A 22,639-nucleotide genomic window follows, 5' to 3' on the forward strand; every position below is an offset into this window, starting at 1 on the left:
ATAACACGGGGACTAAATTGGTCGATGAAGTAAAACAAATGGACCATTTTGACATTTAAGCCTAAAATTAATAGTAATGTTTATATCATATATGACCAAGTTTTTTGGACCACAAAGCCTAGTAAGCCCAATAAGGACTTAAAAGCACATTCGACCATGGAGTACCTTCATCCTATGAAAGACACTACAAAGCGAATAGTAGCCAAGGACACATGGTAGCCACACAAGCCATGCCCTTGCTTACTTAATTCTTATCTGACTTAAGCTTTGGAGAGTCTTCGGTTGGTACCACACCAGTGCCAAGGTCTTCACCTTTGTTTTCCCCTTTTTATAGGTCACTCCCTGTTCGTCGAAGGTCCACAAGGTACTGAAGGCATTTTCATATTTAAGTTGGGTTCAATCTTGGCCGTCCATTTTTTTTAGCATCAACAGTTTGGTGACATTCGTGGGAATACGTTACTAAATGTCCTATACTTTTACAAAGCTAAGATGGCATCATCCCCCATCTCCAAGTTCCACTTGCCAAGTAGTCTAGTCTTCAGCATGCCTACCGAAGAGAGCCTACGTTTTCCGCCTCACACTAGAGGAACACGCAAGGACATGCCAAAGTAGAAACCTCACGACAACTGATATTTCCTCCACCTGTGAATAATCCTTACCATGGTCACATAGTCTATTTCGATTGTCATAACATGCTCCGAAGAACGCTAGGAGGAATCTGTTAGGATCAATGCCAAGCTTGATGATCCATGAATGAAGGTCCTTGGGGAACAAAGAGCCAATAAACCGCAACCAATCTGAATACTATTGCAAAGAGATAGGGAAGATCAGCTATATCGATCAACGGGTAGGTCTAATTGTCAACGGCTCGGATAACCCAAGGAAGAACAATCCAAACGCCCTCTTCACTAACATTTCCAAATGGGCGCAAGATGAGAACTTCACAAGTCGGCTGAAAACGAACCGCCCGGTGCCGACCCAACTATTCAGCTTATTTTTCAAATGTATGATAGAGTTAACGCTTTATAGCCAGCTTGGAGCAAGCCTCGACCTAGCCCGTTCTCTGAAGACATCTGAAACTTCATGTAAGGGGATGACGTTCTGTCATTGAGAATACCATTTTACTCACGTACTGAGGATGCGCTAACCCATATATATATATATATATATATATATTTCGATCGGCCTTAGGCTGCAAGGGCCTTGGCGACGAAGGGCAATGTCTATTATTCCCCTCAACGTTGACTTGAGCAACACTCAATTGGCTCTTCCTATTGGACCCGGGTATAGTAATTTCCGACCATTAATTGAAGCAAGTTTTCTTTAACCATTTCATGATTCAGACTAATCGCCTATAATATGTCGATGACCTCTATACGGTACAACAAGATGATGAGGAGTTGTTAAGAGAGTGTGCTACCCAATTCAACCACGAGTAATCTAGATACCCAGGCACTAATGACAGAGTCTCCCTCGGTGTATTCAAAAGTGGATTGTGTTAGTCGAACTTTTACTGTATAGTCCAGAGCAACAACTGGGGGATTTATGCAGAACTCATGAGGTAGGCTGCAATTCATGCCAAGGTAGAATACCTGAACTTTAAAAAGGGACCCTTAACCCTTCAGAGTGGAGTCAATCCTTCGGATAGTCCAGGACCATTGGTTCAAAACTTATATCAGCTGACTCATGAATCGACCCATGAGAAGACATTCCCAGCTGATTCCAATACCTACCTTTTGAGAGACAAACAGAATGAGGTCTACAAACCAAGGTAGGATAACCAGAGAATAGGCGAAGGCAGGTTCAATAAGAACCAGCGCGAAGGGTCATTCCATAATGAACCAAAACCCGGAGCCGAAGTGGTTGCACTACTAAAAACGTCATACGAGGCTCGAAAGCTCACTCGTTTGAGCACGAAAGATACTGGTCTCTTTTGCTAGTACCATCAACATAATAGCCATGATAATGAATCATGTATCACACTGAGGAGGATAGTAGAACGCCTTATTCAGTACGGCAAGCTCGATTAGTACCTTCATGATCGGCCACCAACATCATCCCAGACTAATCGACATATTAATACGATCAGTGGCGGCTTGACCATTGCAGAAACCAACAAGCATTCCATCAAGAGTTAGGTTCGTGTTGCTCGACATCCCCAATTGCTAGGAATCAAGATTGATCACAATTATATGATGCAGAAAACAGGATGGGCGCTGATCACCTTCACTAAAGAAGAAGAAAAAGGAATCATCTTCCCCAACTTAGATACGATGGTAATCAGAGAGGAGATCTCTAATTTCGATGTTGGAAGGTTGCAGATCGACACCAGAACCACAATCAATGTCCTTTTTACAGATGCATTCGAGGTGCTTGAAATCTTAAATTGGCACATCAACCGAAATATCACACATCTTCTTAGTTTCTCCGGTGACGTTGTGCACTTATTCTGCAGTATCCTGCTACCTTTGGTTGTTGGTACTACATCGAAGAAAGCCTTCCTCTACACCACTTTCTTGTTCGTTGATTGTCCAATTGCATACAACCTCATCATCGGTCGTCTAGCAATGATCAAGATGAAGACCTTTGTATCTCCCCACATGCTTATGATGAAGTTCCCTACCCGTTCAGGTGTAAGCCAAGTACGGGTCCATCAGCTTACTACAAGGACGTGGTATGTTTCCACTTCCAGCTTCTCTGCCACGACATTACCAAATGATGCGCTAACCGTCTCAAACCCCGCACCTTTATTGTTGAACCACAAAAGAGGCAATTAGTCAGATGACCCTCATGACATGTTTATCACACCATAAGCAAACCCGTACAATGAGCTGGATTCGGTTGCACTACTTGAGAGTCATCCAGATTGACAATTTCGCACTAGCACGTGCCTTATAGTCGCCCTCCGGACGGCATTCATTATCTTATGGAGAGAAAACTCCGAGTTCTTCGCCTGGTCGTATAATGATATGCCTGACATCTCTCTTGATGTCATTTGCCATTGGATCAGCATCAGCCTAGCATGCAAATCAGTTCGACATAAGGTTAGGGCTTACGACACCGAACGATATGCCGCATTGAAGATAGAGGTGGATAAACTCATGACAGCCAACTTCATAAGAGAAGTTGATTACCCAACATTGTTGGCCAATTTAGTCATGGTTCAGAAATCAAACAGCGTGTGACACATGTGCCAAGACTATACTGATATAAATATAGCTTGCCCCAAGGATAGCTACCATCTTCCCATAATTGATCAGCTTGTCAATTCTACCGCAAGCCTTGAGCTGCTCAACATCATGGATGCCTACTAAGGTTTTAAACAGATCTTCACGCACATTATCGATTAAGAGAACACTTCAGTTGCCTATCAGCCTCAAAGACGCCGGAGCGAACTATCAGCATTTGGTGAATAAGATGTTCGCTAAACACATCGACAATACGATGAAAGTCTACGTCGACAACATGCTAGGTGAAGAGCAAAACCACTAATCAACATATTCATAATCTGTCCTAGATGTTCGGAGTGCTTAAGCATTACAAGATGTCCCTCAACCCCACCAATGCGCCTTTGACGTATCTTTGGGAAAATTCCTAGGATTTATGATCAGCCAAAAAGGTATTGTGACTAACCTAGAAAAAATTAAGGTTTTGGTGAATATGTAGGTGTCAAAGACACAAAATGATATCCAAAGCCTAACAAGTCATGTCGCGGCCCTTACTCGGTTCATCTCCAAGGCCACTGATTGGTGTGTTCTATTCTTTAAAGACCTTAAGGACCCTAGGAGTCATTTCTCTCTCCTCAGATTTAAGAGCTCCTAGATGTCTCCTTATTTTAAGAGGTGAATATGTAGCATGGCTAGAGTCGTATTTTTTCAATTCCTGCCTAAAATTTGTCTAATGATGCGGTTTATGGAGCCCATTATGGATGCTCTAAATTGACCAAATTGATAACAAAAGGACTAAACTGGCCGATGAGGTAAAACACGTGGAACATTTTGACATTTAAGCCTAAAATTAATAGTAATGTTTATACCATATATGCATAGGCTCTTCGGACCAAGAAGTCCATAAAGCCTAGTAAGCCCAATAAGGCCATAAAGCACCTTCGGCTATGGAGTACCTACATCTCATGAAAGACACTACAAAGCGGATGGAGGCCTAGGATACGTGGTAGCCACACAGGCCATGCCCACGAGTCCCACATCGAAATACCACGCCAAGTTATCTTATACATTTGCCTGTAAATAGGGTACTTGCCCTATTACACAGGGAATGACAATTTAATTACCTTAATCATACTTGCTTACTCAATTCTTATCTGACTTAAGCTTAAGATAACCTTCGGTTGGTATCACACCAATGCCAAGGTAGACCTTTGTCTTCCCCATTTTACAGGTCACTCAATGACCGCCAAAGGTCTACAAGGTACCGAAGGCATTTTCATTTCTAAGTTGGATTCAATTTTGGGCTTCAATTTTTGAGCATTAAGAAGTAATATGGGAATGCTTGATATGCATGGGCCATTGGATTGACTAAAATCCATTTTTCTCCTTGTTTTCATAACAACTACTACAGTTTGGATAAGAGGATCTAGATCTAAATTTATATTTTCATTCAATAGTTTTCAAATGTAAGGGTAGAATAGAATACAAAGATATAATAGAATACTTAAGATGCCCTTTTGGGTTAGATTGGATTTTTTATGAGCTGAAATTGGGGGAGAGTTCGATTATGGTGGCTTTTTTATATTATAGATTTGGGTGCAGGTGCTTTGTGTGAGGCCCATGTTAATGTGAAATGAACTAGCAAACACGGAGTGTGATGAGATGGTAAGGCGCCATGTGGAAACCAGTTGACTACTGTAGGCATGTTCACACTAGAAGCAAAGAGGATTGGAGACAATACCCACAAACCGTAGTAATTTACCTGTAACACCCCGACCCAGAATTTTTCCAAATTTAACCCTTATTTAATTATTTAATTATTTAAGGGTATTTTAGTCATATATTTAACCGGAGAGATTTTGGGACCGTGACTTGTATTTTTGGATAGGTCGTGCTGAGACGAGTTCATAGACACGTAGTGGGCTCGAATCGGAGTTGTAACGAGAGAGATATGGTCAAAAGAAACCCAGTGGCACAACCGTAAATATTTCGAAATGGGATTTTTTATAAAAACCTGGTTTTTTTTCTCTCTCTCTCTCTCTCCTGCGAAAAAAACCAGAAATCCCTCCCCCTCCCTTGTGACGACAGCGACTTCTCGTCGTCGCCACCGCCACCACACGCCGCCACTTGGGGCGGCACCGGTCCCGTTGGAACCACCACACTCCCTACTTTCCATTCCACCCCATCGCCGCCTCGATCCGCCACCGTGGTCGCCGGAATCAGCCACGAAAGGCAGCGGTTTGGACAGATTTTTACCAAACTTTCGACCCTTCGTTCTCTCTCATTTCTCCACCAAATTGGACGAGTAAGGTATGGTTTTCTACCTATTTTCCATGCTCTAGCTGATGGTTGTGTAGGATTTCGTTATTTTTGAGCGTAGATTAACTGATTTCCAACTTAGGTTTTGGCCGGTTTTGGGTCTCCGATTCCGGCCACTTCCAGTCAGTTTTTGGGGTAAGCCCAAGAACAAAAGTGACTCCAAATAGGGTGTTATACCTAGGGTAGAAGTCTTGGCCCGAGATGTTGAGATTTTCCGGCGAAGCTTTATCGCTTTGGACACCCACACGCTGCCCGCGCGTGTGGCAGCGCGTGGGCACTGTATCAGAGGGGCATTATTGTCCCAATGCGATCTCCTGGTTGTCACGAGTGCGTAGGGTTTCGCGGATCTCAATTCGGACGTCGTTTGACTACCGAACGGAGAATCGCATATCGTGCGTTATCCGGGTTTGATAGGTTGGGACCGTTGGATGGACCCAAATTTAATATATGTTAATCTAGGTAATTCTAGGATCGTGTAGGAATTCACGGATTGTGAATCGGAGCCCCGGATGTTCTGAGTAATAATTTTAAAGTTCATATTTTATATTAACCGTTAGATCGTGCGATCGCGAGCGATCCGACCGTCCGATCTGAACCAAACTTGCAGGACAAGTGTCCTATACCTTATAGAACTCATAGGAACTTTCGGATCGGAGTTTGGAGGTCGTGGTCCCCGTGGGCCCGTTTGACAAGGGTTAGGGTAGTTTGACCCTGGGTTGACCATGAGTCTCCCGGAGTAATCTCACATTCTTAGGGGGATTATCTGGTGCTAGACTATGGTTGGGATTTACTATAAGCACCACCAAGTGAAAGTTAGGTCCCGCGTGGCGTAGGTTATCCGGCGTTGGGACAGACCCCATACGTGGCGTTGGTTGTACCGGCGTATGGGGAGATATTGTGACATTGTGTTGAGGTCGCACGTGGCGTAGGTTATCCGGCGTGTCGACAGGCCCCATACGTGGCGTTAGTTGTACCGGCGTATGGGGAGATTTGTGATATGATGTTGAGGTCCCGCGTGGCGTAGGTTATCCGGCGTTGGGACAGGCCCCATACGTGGCGGTGGTTGTACCGGCGTATGGGGAGTTATGTGATATGACGTGTAGGTCTCACGTGGCGTAGGTTATCCGGCGTTGAGACAGACCCCATACGTGGCGTTGGTTGTACCGGTGTACGGGGAGATTATGTGGAATACAGAGAAATGAAATGAGATATCGCCTAAGTGTGGAATTAGGTTTTACGGGAGAACTACGTGTGGCTTGATCCCTCAAGGAGGGTACGTAGGCAGCCTAAGGTCATTAGGTGCAGCCGCAGACCAAATATTAGTCATAATTTGTATTCGAATTGTTTGGTAGTTGGTTGAGAATTAATGGAAGGCCGAAGGCCATTTGTGTGAATTGTATGAAATTTTATTGTGCATGCTGCCAGTTGGGATTATTAAATGCGTTTTTATGCAGGTTGAAATTTTGGGAAATGTCCAATTTATAGGGGAGTCTCTGCCGAAATTTCGGCAGAAAGTCTCTGTCTTTAGTAAGTGGGCCCGGCATCGGGGTGATGTCAGGAATTCCAAAGGATTTGTCTCGAATTTTGGGAAAATTCGGGGCGGGTCCTTTCAGTTGGTATCAGAGCTCTAGGTTCAATTTCCTATGGACCCTGCACCTTATGTGCATCCTTAAATTGTGGGGATCCAAATGGGTTCCATCTCGGAATGGCACCTTTGCGACGTTGAGTCCGCATGGGCGGGAGGATAGAGTGTTGATCAACCCGCTTCTAGGGATCCTCCATTGCCTGAGCATGTTGCTAATTTTCGACTGTGTGCCTAGCGCACGGAGTCGAAGATTCTGAGAGCACAACCTTTCTTTAGAACGAACCGCTCCCCGACATTGGATCAAGGGATCCAAGGTCAAAGAGGTGGCGTTAGCATAATCGAAATCACAAGTGTGGAAGAGATTATGATAGCCTTAATTCTCTTTCAGAAAGAGGCTCGTGTGTGGTGGGAATACTGTGGTCAAATCCAAGGAGAAGACCCAAGAGGACTGAGTAAATGATCATTTCTGACCTTCCTTTCAAAGCATCGTGTTGGCAATGCTGACTATCGATCCTGAAGAAAGAAGGAAAATATCAACAAGTCAAAGAACGCGGTTCCTCTTTTAGTGGGAGAGCTAAAAGAGAACCAAATCACAAATGGAAGCATTTAGCTTTTAGAGAAAAAGCAGGGGAACCCGAGTAGTAGATGCGGGCCCAATACTCATAACCCTTCGAGTGACAGGTAGGAAATTTCGGGGACGAAATTTTTATAAGGGGGGTAGTCTGTAACACCCCGACCCCGAATTTTTCCAAATTTAACCCTTGTTTAATTATTTAATTATTTAATGGTATTTTAGTCATATTTTTAACCGGAGAGAGTTTGGGACCGTGACTTGTATTTTTGGATAGGTCGTGCTGAGACGAGTTCATAGACACGTAGTGGGCTCGAATCGGAGTTGTAACGAGAGAGATATGGTCAAAAGAAATCCAGTGGCACAACCGTAAATATTTTGAAATGAGATTTTTTTTATAAAAATCAGATTTTTCCCTCTCTCTCTCTCTCCCCTGCGCAGAAACAGCCCCCCCTCGGGTTACTGTTCACAACGGCGGTTTTTGGGCCGCCGCCGCCGCATCCGGCCACCACTCGGGGTGGCACCGGTCCCCAAAGAACCGTGCCGTCTTCCTCTTCCCATCCCGACCGGTCTCAACCCCTGCACCGACCGGAGCTCGCCGGAATCAGGCGAAAATCGATCGGTTTTCACCCGATTTTCAGACCCTCCGTTCTCCTTCGTTTCTCGGTCAAATCGTTCGAGTAAGGTATGGATTCTCACCTATTTTTCGTGCTCTAGCTGATGGTTGGATAGGATTTCGTTAATTTTGAGCCTAGGATAGCTGATCTTCGATTTGAGAGCACAACCTTTCTTTAGAACGAACCGCTCCCCGACATTGGATCAAGGGATTCTGAGAGTATTGGTTGGTATTTATAGACACGGGCGGACCCATAATTTTTTTAGCGGAGGTGCAATATTGGCTAAGTATGAAAAATGATTTTCGGAATAATCATTTTCTCAAGATAATTTTTTGCGACTTTTATTCCTTACACATCAAATAAGAAAACTTGATTTTATGGGATTTTAATATGAAGTATATATTGACTTAATGAGCCATCATTTTAAGACTAAATCGTATTTTGCACTAAAATCGATTTTTCATATTTTGATTTGGTGGGAATTTGATTTTTCTAGTATTTTTATTTGAATCCAAATGGGGGGTACTTCCTTATTTACATTGTAAACTTAAATAAATGGAGTAATATAAAAATAAATGAAAGTAAAAGGACAAAGACATTTACTTAAATGTTGAAAATGGAAATAAGGTCTAGAGAAAAAAAAAATTCAGTAATTTTTTTGGTATTTTTTTTTAAAAGTTTTTACGATTTTTTTCATTTTTTTATTGTAGAAAAATTGGCTGCTATTGGATTGAAGGAAAAAATCAAATCGGAGAGCCCAAACGCCGACATGTGGAAGCTAGTCATTGGAGGCTACTGTAGCGCAAGGCTGACGCCAGCACTGACGTCACAGCCCGCGGGCTTCACCTCGTGCTGAACTGGCCTTCGGGCTGGCCCGAGTTGGTAGGACCCACTCCCCCCCTCCCCCCGGGCTTGGGCTGACCGCCGAAACGAAATATTTTTTCCCCCCTAGCCTTGGGCTCAGCTGCCCGTTGGAATGGCTCTTAGGAGTAAGTTAGTCCAGTCTAGTTCAATTTTGCATGAAAAAGTCAGAATGATTTCATCCCAATAGGGCACGTCTTGCGTGATACAATGACAACTGTACCGTGGCGTCGTAAAGTTTGCAACTAATCCGAACTTGGACGAGGCCTTTGCCCACGGGACCGGTGAACAATGTGGATATTTTCAGATAATTTGTGGGCTTTGGGCCTTAAGTCTAAAACTTTAGTGTTCACTTTATTTGTTGTGTGGTGAAGAGCACGAGATTTTGACACTTTTACATCAATCGCAATTGGCGTGAACTGAAATTGAATTATTTTTATAGAAACAAAATGCGAGGAGCGAATGAACTTAAGTCGTCGAGTTCAGGATAAATGGTCTTAACCACTTGAATTACAAGCCCCTTGTAATTATCTTTCCATTTTTGTTCGGTTAGAAGAGTAGAGATTCAAATTTGAAACATCTTCCGACATTGCAGAGTCTTTCAGCTTCCTTTGCTTGAAATATGTAGTGGATACACTTTTCTTGAGTTCCAATTTAATAGACGACAATTGATTAATTAAAATAGGGGGTTGTTGTAGAAAAATGGCCATACGCTTTCTTCTTAACTTAGGGGCTTTTATAGAGGTTATTAAGCAGCCATGAATTGGTTGGTTATATGTAATTTGTTGTTGTCATAAGCTGGTTATAAACTTATATCCAATGGTTCAGGCAAATTCTACTGAACCCATTGAAACCAAGTTCGTAGGAAACCCAAAGTTGGTGATGAGGATCGATCCTTGGTTTTGGTCACGGAGCTGTATTAGGCTAGCCCATGACCTTATTTCTCATATATATGGTTTGCCATCACCAAGACACAAAGTAATTTCGGTCATTCTGATGACACACTTATGCACTAGACTAAAGAACGACTGAAATTCCTTTGTCAGTAATTCGATCTACAAACCTATACATCAAGGGATTTGATGCACTCGTTTGGTGCTTATCCCAAAAACACTAAAAGGTTTGGAGATGAAATAATCTAACTTTTGACCTCTTCTGATCAAGATCTATAACTTTGGATTACTTAGATTTCTTTTTCTTTTTGGGGCCAAATGTCACCACCAAAACACTTGTGACATGGCCAAATATGACTACATGATGTACTCAGCAAAAGCAATAATAATTGTGAAGTTACTCTAAACCATGTCCTAGACCATAAGGCCCCCCCGCTGAAAAGTTAAAGATAAAGAATCAAGTTGAACCAATGAAGGCATTATCCTAAAATAAAATCATGATAATTTAACCAACAAATCAAAAGAACATAACGAGTGTGACCACTAAGGAGACATCTTTGGTGGACCACTAATTGCTGAGATTTGAGGTTCCTAAATTAACAAGGCTTATTAAATGATGCGATTGTTTTTACCAAAAAAAACAGAACACTGATGTGACTGTTTTTACAAAATAAAAACAAGAGTAATGTTAGGCTTACCATATTTTTCATACTACATTGTGTACCACCTCTTTAATAGAGGTGGAGCCCGCCAATACAATGGGGTCCACCTCTATTAGAGAGGTGCTACACAATGTGGTATGAAAAATATAGTAAGCCTAACATTTTTCTAAAAACAAACAATACCCTCTCTCTCTAGTTAGAGAGAAAACCCTAGCCGTCTTCATCCATTGGTGGGGGGGAGACTACCCTTCCTCCCCACTCCTTCCGTTTCTCCTTTTCCTCACCCTTTTACTCTTACCATATTCTCAGTGGCCGGCGATTCTCTTTTGTTTTGGTTGTTTATTTTGCAGATTGGAGTTCTATTAGAAGATCTACAATAGCGTTTTGGGTGGATTTACTTTCTTTGGGTACTCTTGTTTGTCCCCGCGACGACTAGTGGTTGAGTGATTTTTATTTATTTTCAGTATCTTGTGTTGTAATAATTACATTAACTCTCATGAGTTTAGTGTGTGTTTGTTTTTTAGTTTCTACTTATATTTTTTATGACCATCGTGACTGATAGTCTTTATGTTTGATTTATGAATACAATTACGCCATAAATGCAGTACAAACAGGATGACTGTCCACAACATTGAAATCTTGTTCCCCTAAAACACAATATGTTCTGGGCAAGAAACCATGTATTTCATCTTTTCATGAATAACATGGTTTTCATGTTGTCTTTGGGAAGGATACTTAATCTGATAGCTTGTAGGTTTATTTTTCCTCAACATACTTTCTTTTATTTTACGAAAGACGATGGATCATTCGAACTTAGAATCTCTTCTAAATTAAAAGAAAAAAATTAATCTTCTAATTGAAATGCCATTTTTAAGTATCCCTTCTTCATCTTCCTTCTTCCACTTAATTGTATATGGAAGAATAGAAGACATACATTTCGTTAGTCACTTATCTTTTACGAAACTTTCATGGATATTCGTTGTTTTTATCTTGTTATTACTAGAAAACATATTCCACTGCTTTTACATTTTTTAAAAAGCTGATGTACTCATAATTAACATTAACATTCTCAGATTTTAATAATCTTCTTTTTGTAAAACGTTACCGAACGGATCTTAATTAGTATTTATTTGAACCACTATCCTATGGTCTATTGTATACATTCTTCTTATTTTGGAACCCAAAAAAGAAGTAAGTAGCAGTTGTAATCTGTAGTCAGCTTCGTGGTTTTATGTGAAAAGCACTTTTAAGAGAGAGAGCGATGCATCACCCACGTAACGTACTGAGAAGATAATTGTGAGGAAGAAGAAAAGCGTTGGGAGGCGATGTCGGCCATACTTGTCTTGTCTTCCACAGCACAGAATTTCACACTTTTTTGCTCATTCAAATAATGTTCCAAGGATTTCAACTGTTGGTTTGTTTTTTTGCGTCTGAGAAAAGCCCACGAAAATATATCTATATATATATATATATTTCGGCTTTTGGATTTTTAATTTTTTTTAATGAATGAAAGGTACCCAAGAAGACACACCCAAGGCCCCCCCCCAATGTTTTCTCTTTTTTTAAGATTTCAGATTGCATACACATGGCGGACTGGCAGCCACAAATGTCATTTCTCCTTTTTATAATTTGCATGAATCATGAGCCACGCAATTAGTATTTTTATATTAGTACTAAGTTTCAGTTGCACTAGAATAGAGTTTAATCACCATATGTTTTAGTATTGTTATAATGAAGTGATTTCTACTTTTGGGAATTTGCATTTTGTACCAATTACCAATTTTAGCAATTTCTATTTTTGGGAATTTCTATTTTTGGTACTTTCTATATTTGAAAACGCCCTCTTTTTATTTTATTTTTATATTTTTGGTTCCTTCCTTTGTAATAATATAAATACATGGATTTTCTTTTTCTTTTGATCTGCTAATTAATATACTAGTGTGTTAATTGCCGACCTAAATTAACCAGATTAGGCACCGTTTTGAGGTTTACAAGACTGTCATTTGATTATCTTGTTAATATAAACCCTAAAGTACTAACTCTAAACTCTCAAACCACTTAACATAATATAATTGTATCATTCTTTTAAGGACCACAAAAGACAAGTGACGTGACTGACGCAAAGCATCCCAAGATTGAACCAATAATGGATATGGATCCTCTGCCTCAGGAGAAAACTTTACCTTATAATCAATTGGATGGTCCTTATCAACACATAATTTGCTTTTCGTCTTATATGACACTTTATTTTGATTCATAGCAACTATAGCCAAAAATCTGTTGCCTCCATCCAAATCTCATCGGAAAAACTTACTTGTAATCGGGGTTTCATTGTTTTGCTATTTTCAACTAAAAATTTGTTGCCTTNTTCAAATTTCATGGACAGAAATTTCTATATTAATTATATCTTCAAAATTTTAAAGATAAAAACAAAAAGAAAGTTGAACAATTGCATAAGAAACCCCGGTCAATTTTAATAATATTTATTGTGAAGCGAGAAAAACAGAAAGAAAAAAGACGAACAAAATATAGCACCAAGCATTTTGAATATATACATATATATAACTGACCACGTCATATATATATATATATATATCTATCTATATATATATATTCATAAATTAAGAAAGCATATGTAACGCTAATAATCAATAGCTCCATAGACGACTATCTAATCCGTCTGAATTGCCGGACGAGTCAGGATAATCAGACGGTCTCGGCGGAGACACAAGCATTCCCTCTGCCATGTTCGCCAGCAAATTTGGCATCCCGAAAAGCTCTTCTTCATCCATTCCCACAGATGACGCCAAACTCGTACTACTCATCATCATCATATCGTATTCGCACTTCGTCTTCTTCTCTATGAGCTTCAGACTGTTATCCGGCTCCTCATTCCCTTGTAGTGCTGCTGCTGCTGCAGCAGCGGCAGCAGCACTACGAATGTCCTGTGGAGACGTGGATGCGGGCACAGGATACGAGTCCATGGAGCTAGGAAAGTTGAGAACAGCATCGCCGCGCTTGAGAGCGAGTGCGGCCACGTCATAGGCTGCTGCAGCCATCTCCGCAGTTGGGAAAGTCCCAAGCCATATACGTCTAGTCTTACGTGGCTCTCGGATCTCGGACACCCATTTTCCGCCCCGACTCCGGATTCCATGGTACCTAGACTGCTTCCGGGAAGGGTTTGATGCCATGGGGGTAGGCTTTGGCAATTTCTGATTCTTTATATACCTGTGCTCTAGCAGTACTCGTGGAGGGGAGGGAGGGGTATGTTGGTTATTTAACAAGTTTTGGTGGTGAAGAGAGAGAGAGAGAGAGAGGTGAAGGAGGCTGAGGAGGACGGTCAAGGGGTTTGTAGATTGGTCAAATATTTGGCGCAAAGTTAGTGAGTATTTGGATTTAGGTGAGCCATGATATGTATATATATAGATAGGCAGGGATGTAAATTGTAGACGGTGTGTGTGGGGAGTGTCCGACTGTGTATGGAAGGAAGGTGTTATTGGAAGAGAGAAAGAGGAAGGGGCCCGCTCAAAATTGGTAGCTAGCATGCACCCCGGGCACTTGATATTTGTCGAAGCTTTAAAAATGATAGTGGCAATTAAAAATGACACAATTTTGGAGAAAGGTTTTATTTATTTTAAAAAAAAATTAAATAGAAACTTCATTAAATTTGTGTGTGCCAATCAGCAATTGCATGGTGTTTTTAGTGGGGATATACCCCGGACGTTCCCAGTTACCATAATTCATAAGCTCTATCCAAAGAGAAACATACTACAAGGATTTGTAGTTTTCCAAAAATTTGAAAAACTTGGAATTTTTGGAAAATTATGGAATATATATTTCAGAATTTTTTTGGAAAATTTTAAACATGTCCAACAATTTGAAATGTTAAAATTGACTCAAAATTGAAAATTTATATGGAAAGCTAAAAAAACTATCATGTGCTATTACTTAGATGTTGTTATCCTTCATTTAGTAACTCATCTATATCTATTTCGTCGTTAAATCGTATTTAGTTCAACATGAAACTACTCATTATGCGTAGTCTAAGATTTAAACCTCAATATATTACGAAATTCAAAATTTTTGGAATCTTGAAATACATTCCAATTCCAATCCAATATTTTTTAGAATTTTTGGATTTCGAAACTCTCGGATGTCCTAATTGATTTGGACTTGTCAAAATAAGAAATTTTTAGATCAGAATCGGTTGGAATCAGAATTTCCAATCCAAATTGCACCCCTAGAGTTGATATATGGGTGTTAATGAATATCCTGAAATCAAATAACATAAGTTGCATTCGTAAGTTATCTGTAATTAATTTATATGAAATTTTGGTAGTGTAGTAGATTGTCTTGATTTACTTGATTTGATTTGATTTACCATGCAAATTATTATATTCTGCAATTCATATCATGGGATTGTAGTTATATCTATAGAAGATTAGATTAAAACCCAAAACTATCCACATTCAAAAATCCCTTATATCTATAACAGGTTATTGCTGAAATTGCTATGTTGAACTTGGTAATTACCAAGAGGAGGGAGGAAGGAGGCCGGAAAGAAATTTGGAAGCATTTATTCCAATCACTAAACAAAGGTCAATTGATTTGACATGATTAAACACACAGCTTTTCTGTTGATTAGGAGCTCTTCGACCAGCCCAAAAAATAAGGAGCTAGCTAATTAGCATCACTATTCTGATCAAAATTAATTAGAATTAGCTGCAAGCCAAGCTATAGCTATAGAGAACATATGGTCTCCTATTATAATTAGAACAGGCAATATCGGACACAACCCATTAACACGATACGAATTCACACGAAAATAACAGTATTTGGGTCAAGCTTAATGGATCGGGTTGAAAACGGGTGGACCCGTTAGTCACCGTTAAGCTAACGAGTTGTGTCAGTATCATTCGCAAATCACCCGTTAACTCGTTAAGAGTAAGGGCACTTTTGTGATTTTCATTCTAAAATAACCTAGCTTGAATTGAAACTTTTGTTATTCCCTCCTTAGTGCCGCCACTCACTCTCTGTCTTTCTCTCAAGAAAAACAAAAACTCTCTCTTTCTCTCTAGATCCAAACAAAAGGTAATGATAAATAAATGATATTTTATTCATATTGTATCCCTTCATTATTTTATTTATTTCTCATATTTGGATGTTGTGTATTTTTTCCCTACAGTGAGATTGCATAATTGGTGAAAATTGTAATTTTGAGATTATGTTCATGGAGGATTGAAGTTTTGATATTAGGTTCATGGAGGAGGCTCTAGACTTATTCCTTTTCTCCTTAACATTTTATTTAAAACTTGTTTCAATTGAGATTAATTTGAAACTCACATTGTCTAAGAGTTTTTTTGTTTACCGATGTGTAATGTGTAAGACTTATTTAAGGATTTCAGATTTATTTTTATTATATCTCTAATTTGAGGTGTTTTCATTTAATAATTTGTTAAAAAATATTGTTTATTTTTTGAATGGGTTAAGCAGGTGAAACGAGTGAAAAACGACCCATTAGCCATAACGGGTCGTGTCGTGTTATTCATAAATTTGTGGGGGTCGTGTTTGGGTCTGGTAACTCGCAAAAACAACCCATTTGCCAGCTCTAATTATAATTGTGAGAGGATAATACTGTTTTGTTATTTTTGACTAATATACCAAGTAAAAGTATTATTACATGTGTCGCATCATTATATCTGAAATAATAAAATAATATTATCCCTGAAAGTCGGTGAACATATAGTGGGTAGCCAAATGAATATGTTGATGTCTACTAAAATATAATCTGTTGGAGATATTTTGACAATATATAATGATTTTAGCCAAAAAAGAGGCACTATTTTAGGCATGGCTCTCAGAAAGCTGGGCCCCTGTGTGTCCCTCACGTGATTTTGCACCTAAATTTAGCCACAATTTCCTTTAATGGAATCCTCAATCGAAGTCCTTCTGTTCTGGGTAATAGCATTACAGTATTACGGGAACATGAGGGATCTTTCTTTCCTTTCATTGGGTATCTCAGGAGCAATCTTTTTTCAATAAAACTAATATTTAATTAGGTTTTCAGATGTGCTATTGTTGGATCTTTATGGTAAAGAAAAAGAAAAGAATAATATACATCGTTGTCTCGAGATTTTAATACATTATTAATAAACTGTAAGTTGCATTAATTCAATAGTGTGGATTTGAACAACAATTGGAGTAGATGTTAGTAGTGTGACTTAAATCCACTTATGGTACACACCACATATATCAACTCTGTCAATGTCACCGTAGTACTAAAAAATATCTCTAATAAATGAACTTTTATACGTGTTATAAATTTTTTAAAATTCTAATGTGCCCTGTATTTAGATTCTAAAATTACATGAAGTTGCAAAGAACTCGCTAGTGTAGTGGTTTTGAGTATTTACTCTCTCAGGCAAGGTCTTGAGTTCGAGTCCTAATACTCGTGTAGTGTATGTGAGTTTAGTATATTATCGCTCATCTCAATAAAAAATATCATCAAAATAAATAAATAAAAATTGCATGAAGTTTATGGATTTCCAAACACATAAAAGCTTTCAATTCATATAAAAAGAATGAAAATCAAATTACAACGGTCAAAACCAACAGGGACACAAAGGAAGCCAACAAAACAAAGTGAACAGCCAAGGAACCCAGTAAAGAGAAAGCAATTCAATGAATCCACAGTTAGTAAACTTTTCTACTGTACACAATCCTAAATATCTATCTCCACTAAAAATATCTTTCTCATATATACCTTTTATATTCAATATTTCCAAATAAACGTTGATTATTAATTGGAGAAACTCCACAATTTGACATCAGCATCGGTTCCCATGTCATCCCAAATGTCGCCACCTAAGCATTGAGGTGGAGAAAGAAGAAGGCCTTGAGCCATGTCATCAAGCAACCTTGGCATGTCAAACACTTCTTCCTCATCCCAATAGGACAAGCTCAAGCTTGTACTTTTTTCCATATTCACACTATCCTTCTTCTTCTTCTTCTTCTTCTCTTCCACCTGCACCACCATTCTCTCCTTCTCATCACTGCTGCTGCTGGACACTCCACCAAACTCCACCGGCCTAAACCCCTCAGCTGCCTCGGCGGCCGCTCTCCGAATATCCATTGCATCCATGGAAGCCGGCAAGGGCAGCCTCCAAGCGGAGTCAGGGAAGTTGAGGCAGGCAAGCTTCCCTCTAAACGCCAATGCCGCCACGTCATGGGCACGAGCAGCCATCTCCGCCGTCGGATAAGTCCCGAGCCATATCCTGGACTTCGTCTTCTTGGGCTCTCTCATTTCACACACCCACTTGTCATTGTTCCTCCTCCTCACGCCCCTATAAACAGGGTGCCTGGTCTCCTTGAAAACCCTCCTCCCAGCTCGCTTCTTTGGTCGGCTCGACGCCAAAATGACGTCCTCGTCGGACCAAGAAGCCCTTAGAGTCGTGACTGTGTTGTCGGACAACGAACTTGACTCGGGCTGGTCGACGGAGTCAGAAAAATGAGAGAAGAACCTGTTCATTAGCGTAAGATATGTATGAATGGTTTGGTGTTTTAGCTTGGTTGAGTTTCTTGAGCCGAAATTGGAAGTGAGGGAGAGGGACTTTTATAGATTGGGGATTGCGTGGCAGCTGCGGCCGAAGTGTGGACACGTAAACACGGAGTCTGCGGAAGGAGCCTAAGGAAGGAGACATGTGGGGCCAGCTCGAAATGCGGCTTTACTACTAGAGTGGCAAGTAAATTGACCAAGGGGGATTCATCGGGAGCTGGAGGCAAAAAACATTGCTTTGACTTGGCTCTGCACGTGGCAGTAAAACACACTTAGGTTAGTTTTTGGGTCGGAAGCACATTAAATTTACGAAACTAATAAGCGGGTGCTTTTTTTTAATCACACGTGGTTTTATTACTAAAATTTGACACGTTGTCTGTGTTTGAAGTGTGCGTTACGTGGCTCCACTCACACCTCACCTCAGCTCATGCGGGCTACTGCAATGTTTTTTTATTTTATCTTTCTTTCGCACTAATTACAACCTTACCGGTGCTATAATTTAATACAGTAATACGGTCACGTGTTATAATTTATTTACGTATTATAATATAATTAAATATTTATTAATATTATTTTTTAAAATGAGAAATATTAATATTGTTGTCTACTTATAACACGTGCACAAACTATTATAATTATATAAAAAAAGGAGTGTAGGTTGACCCAAAAAAATAGAGGATATTTAGTTATATACCCATTTTTAATATTAATAATATAAATAATCGTACATCATTTAATTTCTATAAATAAACAAACAAAAAACCCAAAAAATGACAGCTGGTCTATTGAATTTAATTTTGATTATTAAATTACTTTGATGCCCTATTGAGTTTTGGGTATTTTTATGAGGTTTTGGGATTAGGCTTTTTTTAAGAAATTAATAGCAGTTTTGTAATTTATAAGAAGTTAAAAGCCTATTTATTATGTTATAAATAGGTTTTTGGTGTGTTTCTAAAATTCATTTTATATAAGATTTTTTTAAATATAAATTGGGCCCTTATATTGGGTATAATAGTGAATCTCTATAAAAAAAATATATAAAAAAAATATAAAAACATACAATTTCCAACGAAAGAAGTGTAAGTAGGCAAAATAGAAACGGGAAAATAAGTTCCCTTGATTATATTCATTTTCCAGTAAAAATGTCGAGTTTTCACAAGTAGATGTTCCATTACATTAATTAAAGTTTAATTTAGATTTTGTGTCATGGTTGATTGATCTGCTATACCTTGAGACTGTGAAACATAACATAATAGATTTACGTTACTTTGATCCAATATCAATTAGAACAAGACACGTGTCTTTCATATTGTTTCATTTCATTGACCTTTTATTTAATCAAGTTTATTTTTATGTGACCCACAAACTTTACCTTAGTCCAGTCCAGTTCAATTGTTTGCATGAACAGTTGGGATGACGTAATCCATGGGCGCACGTCATGCGAAATACGACGACCGTTGTATGGTGACGTCGGCAAACCGGTTGACAGCTAATCCGGCTCGGAGACGAGGTTTTACCCACGGGACACGTGAACAATGCGAATATTTTTAGATATTTTGTGGGCTTTGGGCCTGAAGTCTAAAGCCCCACCGTCCCCTGTATTTGTTGTGTGGTAAAGAGCTTGGGATTTTAGGCATTTTATATCAATTTCAGTTGGCCTGAAACTAAATTGTATTTTCTTTCAGTTTTTATCGGTTAAAAGTGTAGAGATTCGAATTCGAGACCTCAAATGTTGTGGATACAATTTTCTTTGAACTGGGTGATTATCTGAGGTGTCAGGCAAATTCAATTGACCCATTAAAACCAAGTTCATGGGAAACCTAAAATTGACCATGAGTCGGTGAGCTGTATTGGGGTAGCCCATGGCCTTATTCACCAGATATCATTATATTGGGCTTGCAAAAATTACACAGAATTCATCATTAAATTTCACCAACAAATATATTTTTGTGGGATAATTATAGGGAGATCACATATTTGATCCATACGAATGTGTTGCTTATATCAACCATATATTTGTATGATCATAGAAAAAAAAAAAAAAGTATTTTCTGCGGTGAGGAGAGCCCTAAGTGCGGGAGCAGCTTTGAGATTTTAAGACCATGTGCAAAATAAGTAAATGAGTCTCCCAAAATAAAGTTTTCAACGAAAACTAATATAACAAAAAATTGGACCATATATGTTAATAGTAAATTTACAACTAAAACTAATCCCCGCTATAACTTAGGATTACTTAGATTATGTATTTTTTGGGGGGGCCAAATGTCACCACCAAAGCACTTGTGACATGGCCAAATATTTGTATGATTCGCAATGATGTACCCAACAAAAGCAATAATAATTGTGAAGTTTACTGTAAACTAAATCCTAGACCATAAGGCCCCCCCTGCTGAAAAGTTAAAGGCTAATATTGTACATTACTAAAATAAAATCATGATAATTTAACCAACAAATCAAAAGAACATAATGAGCGTGGCCATTAAGAAGACGTCCTTCGTGAACCACAAATTCCTGAGCCTTGAGGACCCCTCTTAAGCGTTTTCTGAGGCTGGAGAGATCCAGGGGCCCAACACACTTGCATATCGAGTTTCCTTCTTAAATTAAGAAACCTTATTAAATGATGCGACTGGTTTTACCAAAAAAGAAAGAACATCGAGATTTAGCCCAATGAAAAAGAATCTTGACGTATAAATAAGTGTTATTAGATTCGTATCATCATGGCACTGTGATTAGCAAAAAAAACCAGAACATTGATGTGATTGTTTTTACAAGTTAAAAATAAACAAAAAGGGGTTGACTGTTGAAAAAATTGTTTAGATTCAGAGAAACTGTAGAGGAAGAAGATGAAAATGTATTCTTGATTTCTGTCTTTCTATTTTCAGATCAGTACAGCTATGCTGATATATTGTTCTAATTAACAGTAACTAATAAGCTGTTACACTAACTCCCTCAACTATTTTCTAAAACTATAACAATCATGACTATACTTGTCAGAGCTTACATTTGACAAGTGTCCTATTCATACTATCAACTGTCCACAACATTGAAAGCTTGTTCCCCCTAAAACACAATATGTTTTAGGGAAGCAAGATTAACATGTTTTTCGTTTTGTCTTTGGGAAAAAAGATTCTTAATCTGATAGCTTGTAATTTTTTTTCTTCTTAACATTCTTCTATTTTTTTTTTTTTTTAAAGGAGCATTCGAACTTGAAATCTATTTTAATATTAAAAAAGAAGAATTTCTAAAATAAGGAGCTATGGATCCTAAAATTTACTTAAGTTGTTTTTTAATTGAATTATCTTTTTTTTTTTTTTTTTTTGGGGGCCAAAGTTGAAAGATTGCATGCATAATTTAGGCGTAAAGACTATCAACCACAATGACCAATACTAATACAATAGCCACAAAGAGTTAATACAAATATAGAGGCGTCAAATGGCAATATCAAGCTCATACAGTATAAATGTACTCTCATAGCCACGCATGATCAAAGAAATTTTGTCATAAACGCTAGTAAAACCCTAGAAAACGCACCCATTGACCTCAATGCACAAACCTACAAGACGTGTCAAATTATAATATTCTTTTGTGAAATTATACTATTTTTAACATTCTCACATTATTTCTTCCTTTGTGAAACGTTACAAGACGTGTCTTAATTTATATTATTTTGAACCACTATTCTATGACCTATTTGATATATTTTTCTTAGTTTGGAACCCAAAAAAGAAATAAGTAGCAGTTGAAATCTATAGTCAGCTTCATGGTTTTATGCGGAAGGCTGTGTTGAGAGAGAGAGAGAGAGAGAGAGAGAGAGAGAGAGAGCGATGCATCACCTACTGATAAATTGCGAGTAGGAAGAAAAGCGTTGGGGGGCGATGTCGGCCATATTTGTCTCCCACAGCAAAGAAGTTCACACTTTCTTGCACATTGAAATAATGTTCCAAGGATTTCTAGTGTTCGTTGGTTTTTAGCGTCTGAGAAAAGCCCACAAACATATATTTTTTTCCTTTCGGATTTTTAATTCTTTTTATGAATGAAAGGTACCCAAGAAGGTTATCAACACAGTCAAGGCCACCCCCCCACCACCCCATCTTTCCCCTTTTAAGATTTCAGATTTCATACACATGGCCGACTTGGGACCACATCCTTCATTTCTGCTTTTTATAATTTGCATGAATCATGAGCCACCCAATTAAGCCAACAGAGAATCTTGCAAAAGAGTATACATATTTTATATTAGTATCAAACTTCAGTGGCACAGCTTATAGATAAGTTCTTTTATTTTTATAAAGAAAAGGCGATAATATTTTATTGTTCTCTAAACAAATGGATTCAGTCGTCAATTAATAATTAAAGTTGGAACGATTGAGATGCGATCCCAATTACGTGATTTATATTTTTGTGAATTT

At 38.8% G+C, this 22,639-nt stretch overlaps 2 protein-coding genes across 2 annotated transcripts; both read right to left on the minus strand.

The window, feature by feature from the left end:
• Positions 1-13,323: 13,323 nt before the first annotated feature.
• On the minus strand, positions 13,324-14,412 carry LOC117628982 (ethylene-responsive transcription factor ERF027-like). The gene is made up of 2 exons (XM_034361517.1): positions 14,391-14,412; positions 13,324-13,910 (listed from the first exon to the last, which is right to left on the minus strand). The coding sequence occupies exons 1-2, from the start codon at positions 14,410-14,412 to the stop codon at positions 13,324-13,326; spliced, it is 609 nt and encodes a 202-aa protein (XP_034217408.1).
• A 2,891-nt stretch (positions 14,413-17,303) lies between these two features.
• LOC117627583 (dehydration-responsive element-binding protein 1E-like) lies at positions 17,304-18,244 on the minus strand. The gene has a single exon (XM_034359731.1). The coding sequence runs from the start codon at positions 18,201-18,203 to the stop codon at positions 17,475-17,477; it is 729 nt and encodes a 242-aa protein (XP_034215622.1). The 5' UTR covers positions 18,204-18,244; the 3' UTR covers positions 17,304-17,474.
• Positions 18,245-22,639: the final 4,395 nt, after the last annotated feature.

The sequence above is a fragment of the Prunus dulcis genome, chromosome 5 (genome assembly GCF_902201215.1).
Source record: "Prunus dulcis chromosome 5, ALMONDv2, whole genome shotgun sequence".
NCBI classification, from domain to species: Eukaryota; Viridiplantae; Streptophyta; class Magnoliopsida; order Rosales; family Rosaceae; genus Prunus; species Prunus dulcis.

Excerpts from the sequence above, each read along its gene's own strand:
- LOC117627583 (XM_034359731.1), bottom strand. The coding sequence starts at position 18,203 with ATGAACAGGTTCTTCTCTCATTTTTCTGACTCCGTCGACCAGCCCGAG.
- LOC117628982 (XM_034361517.1), bottom strand. The coding sequence starts at position 14,412 with ATGGTAACTGGGAACGTCCGGG. Across the intron at positions 13,911-14,390 it reads GGTAACTGGGAACGTCCGGG|AGCACAGGTATATAAAGAAT; the intron begins GTATATCCCCAC and ends GAGTACTGCTAG.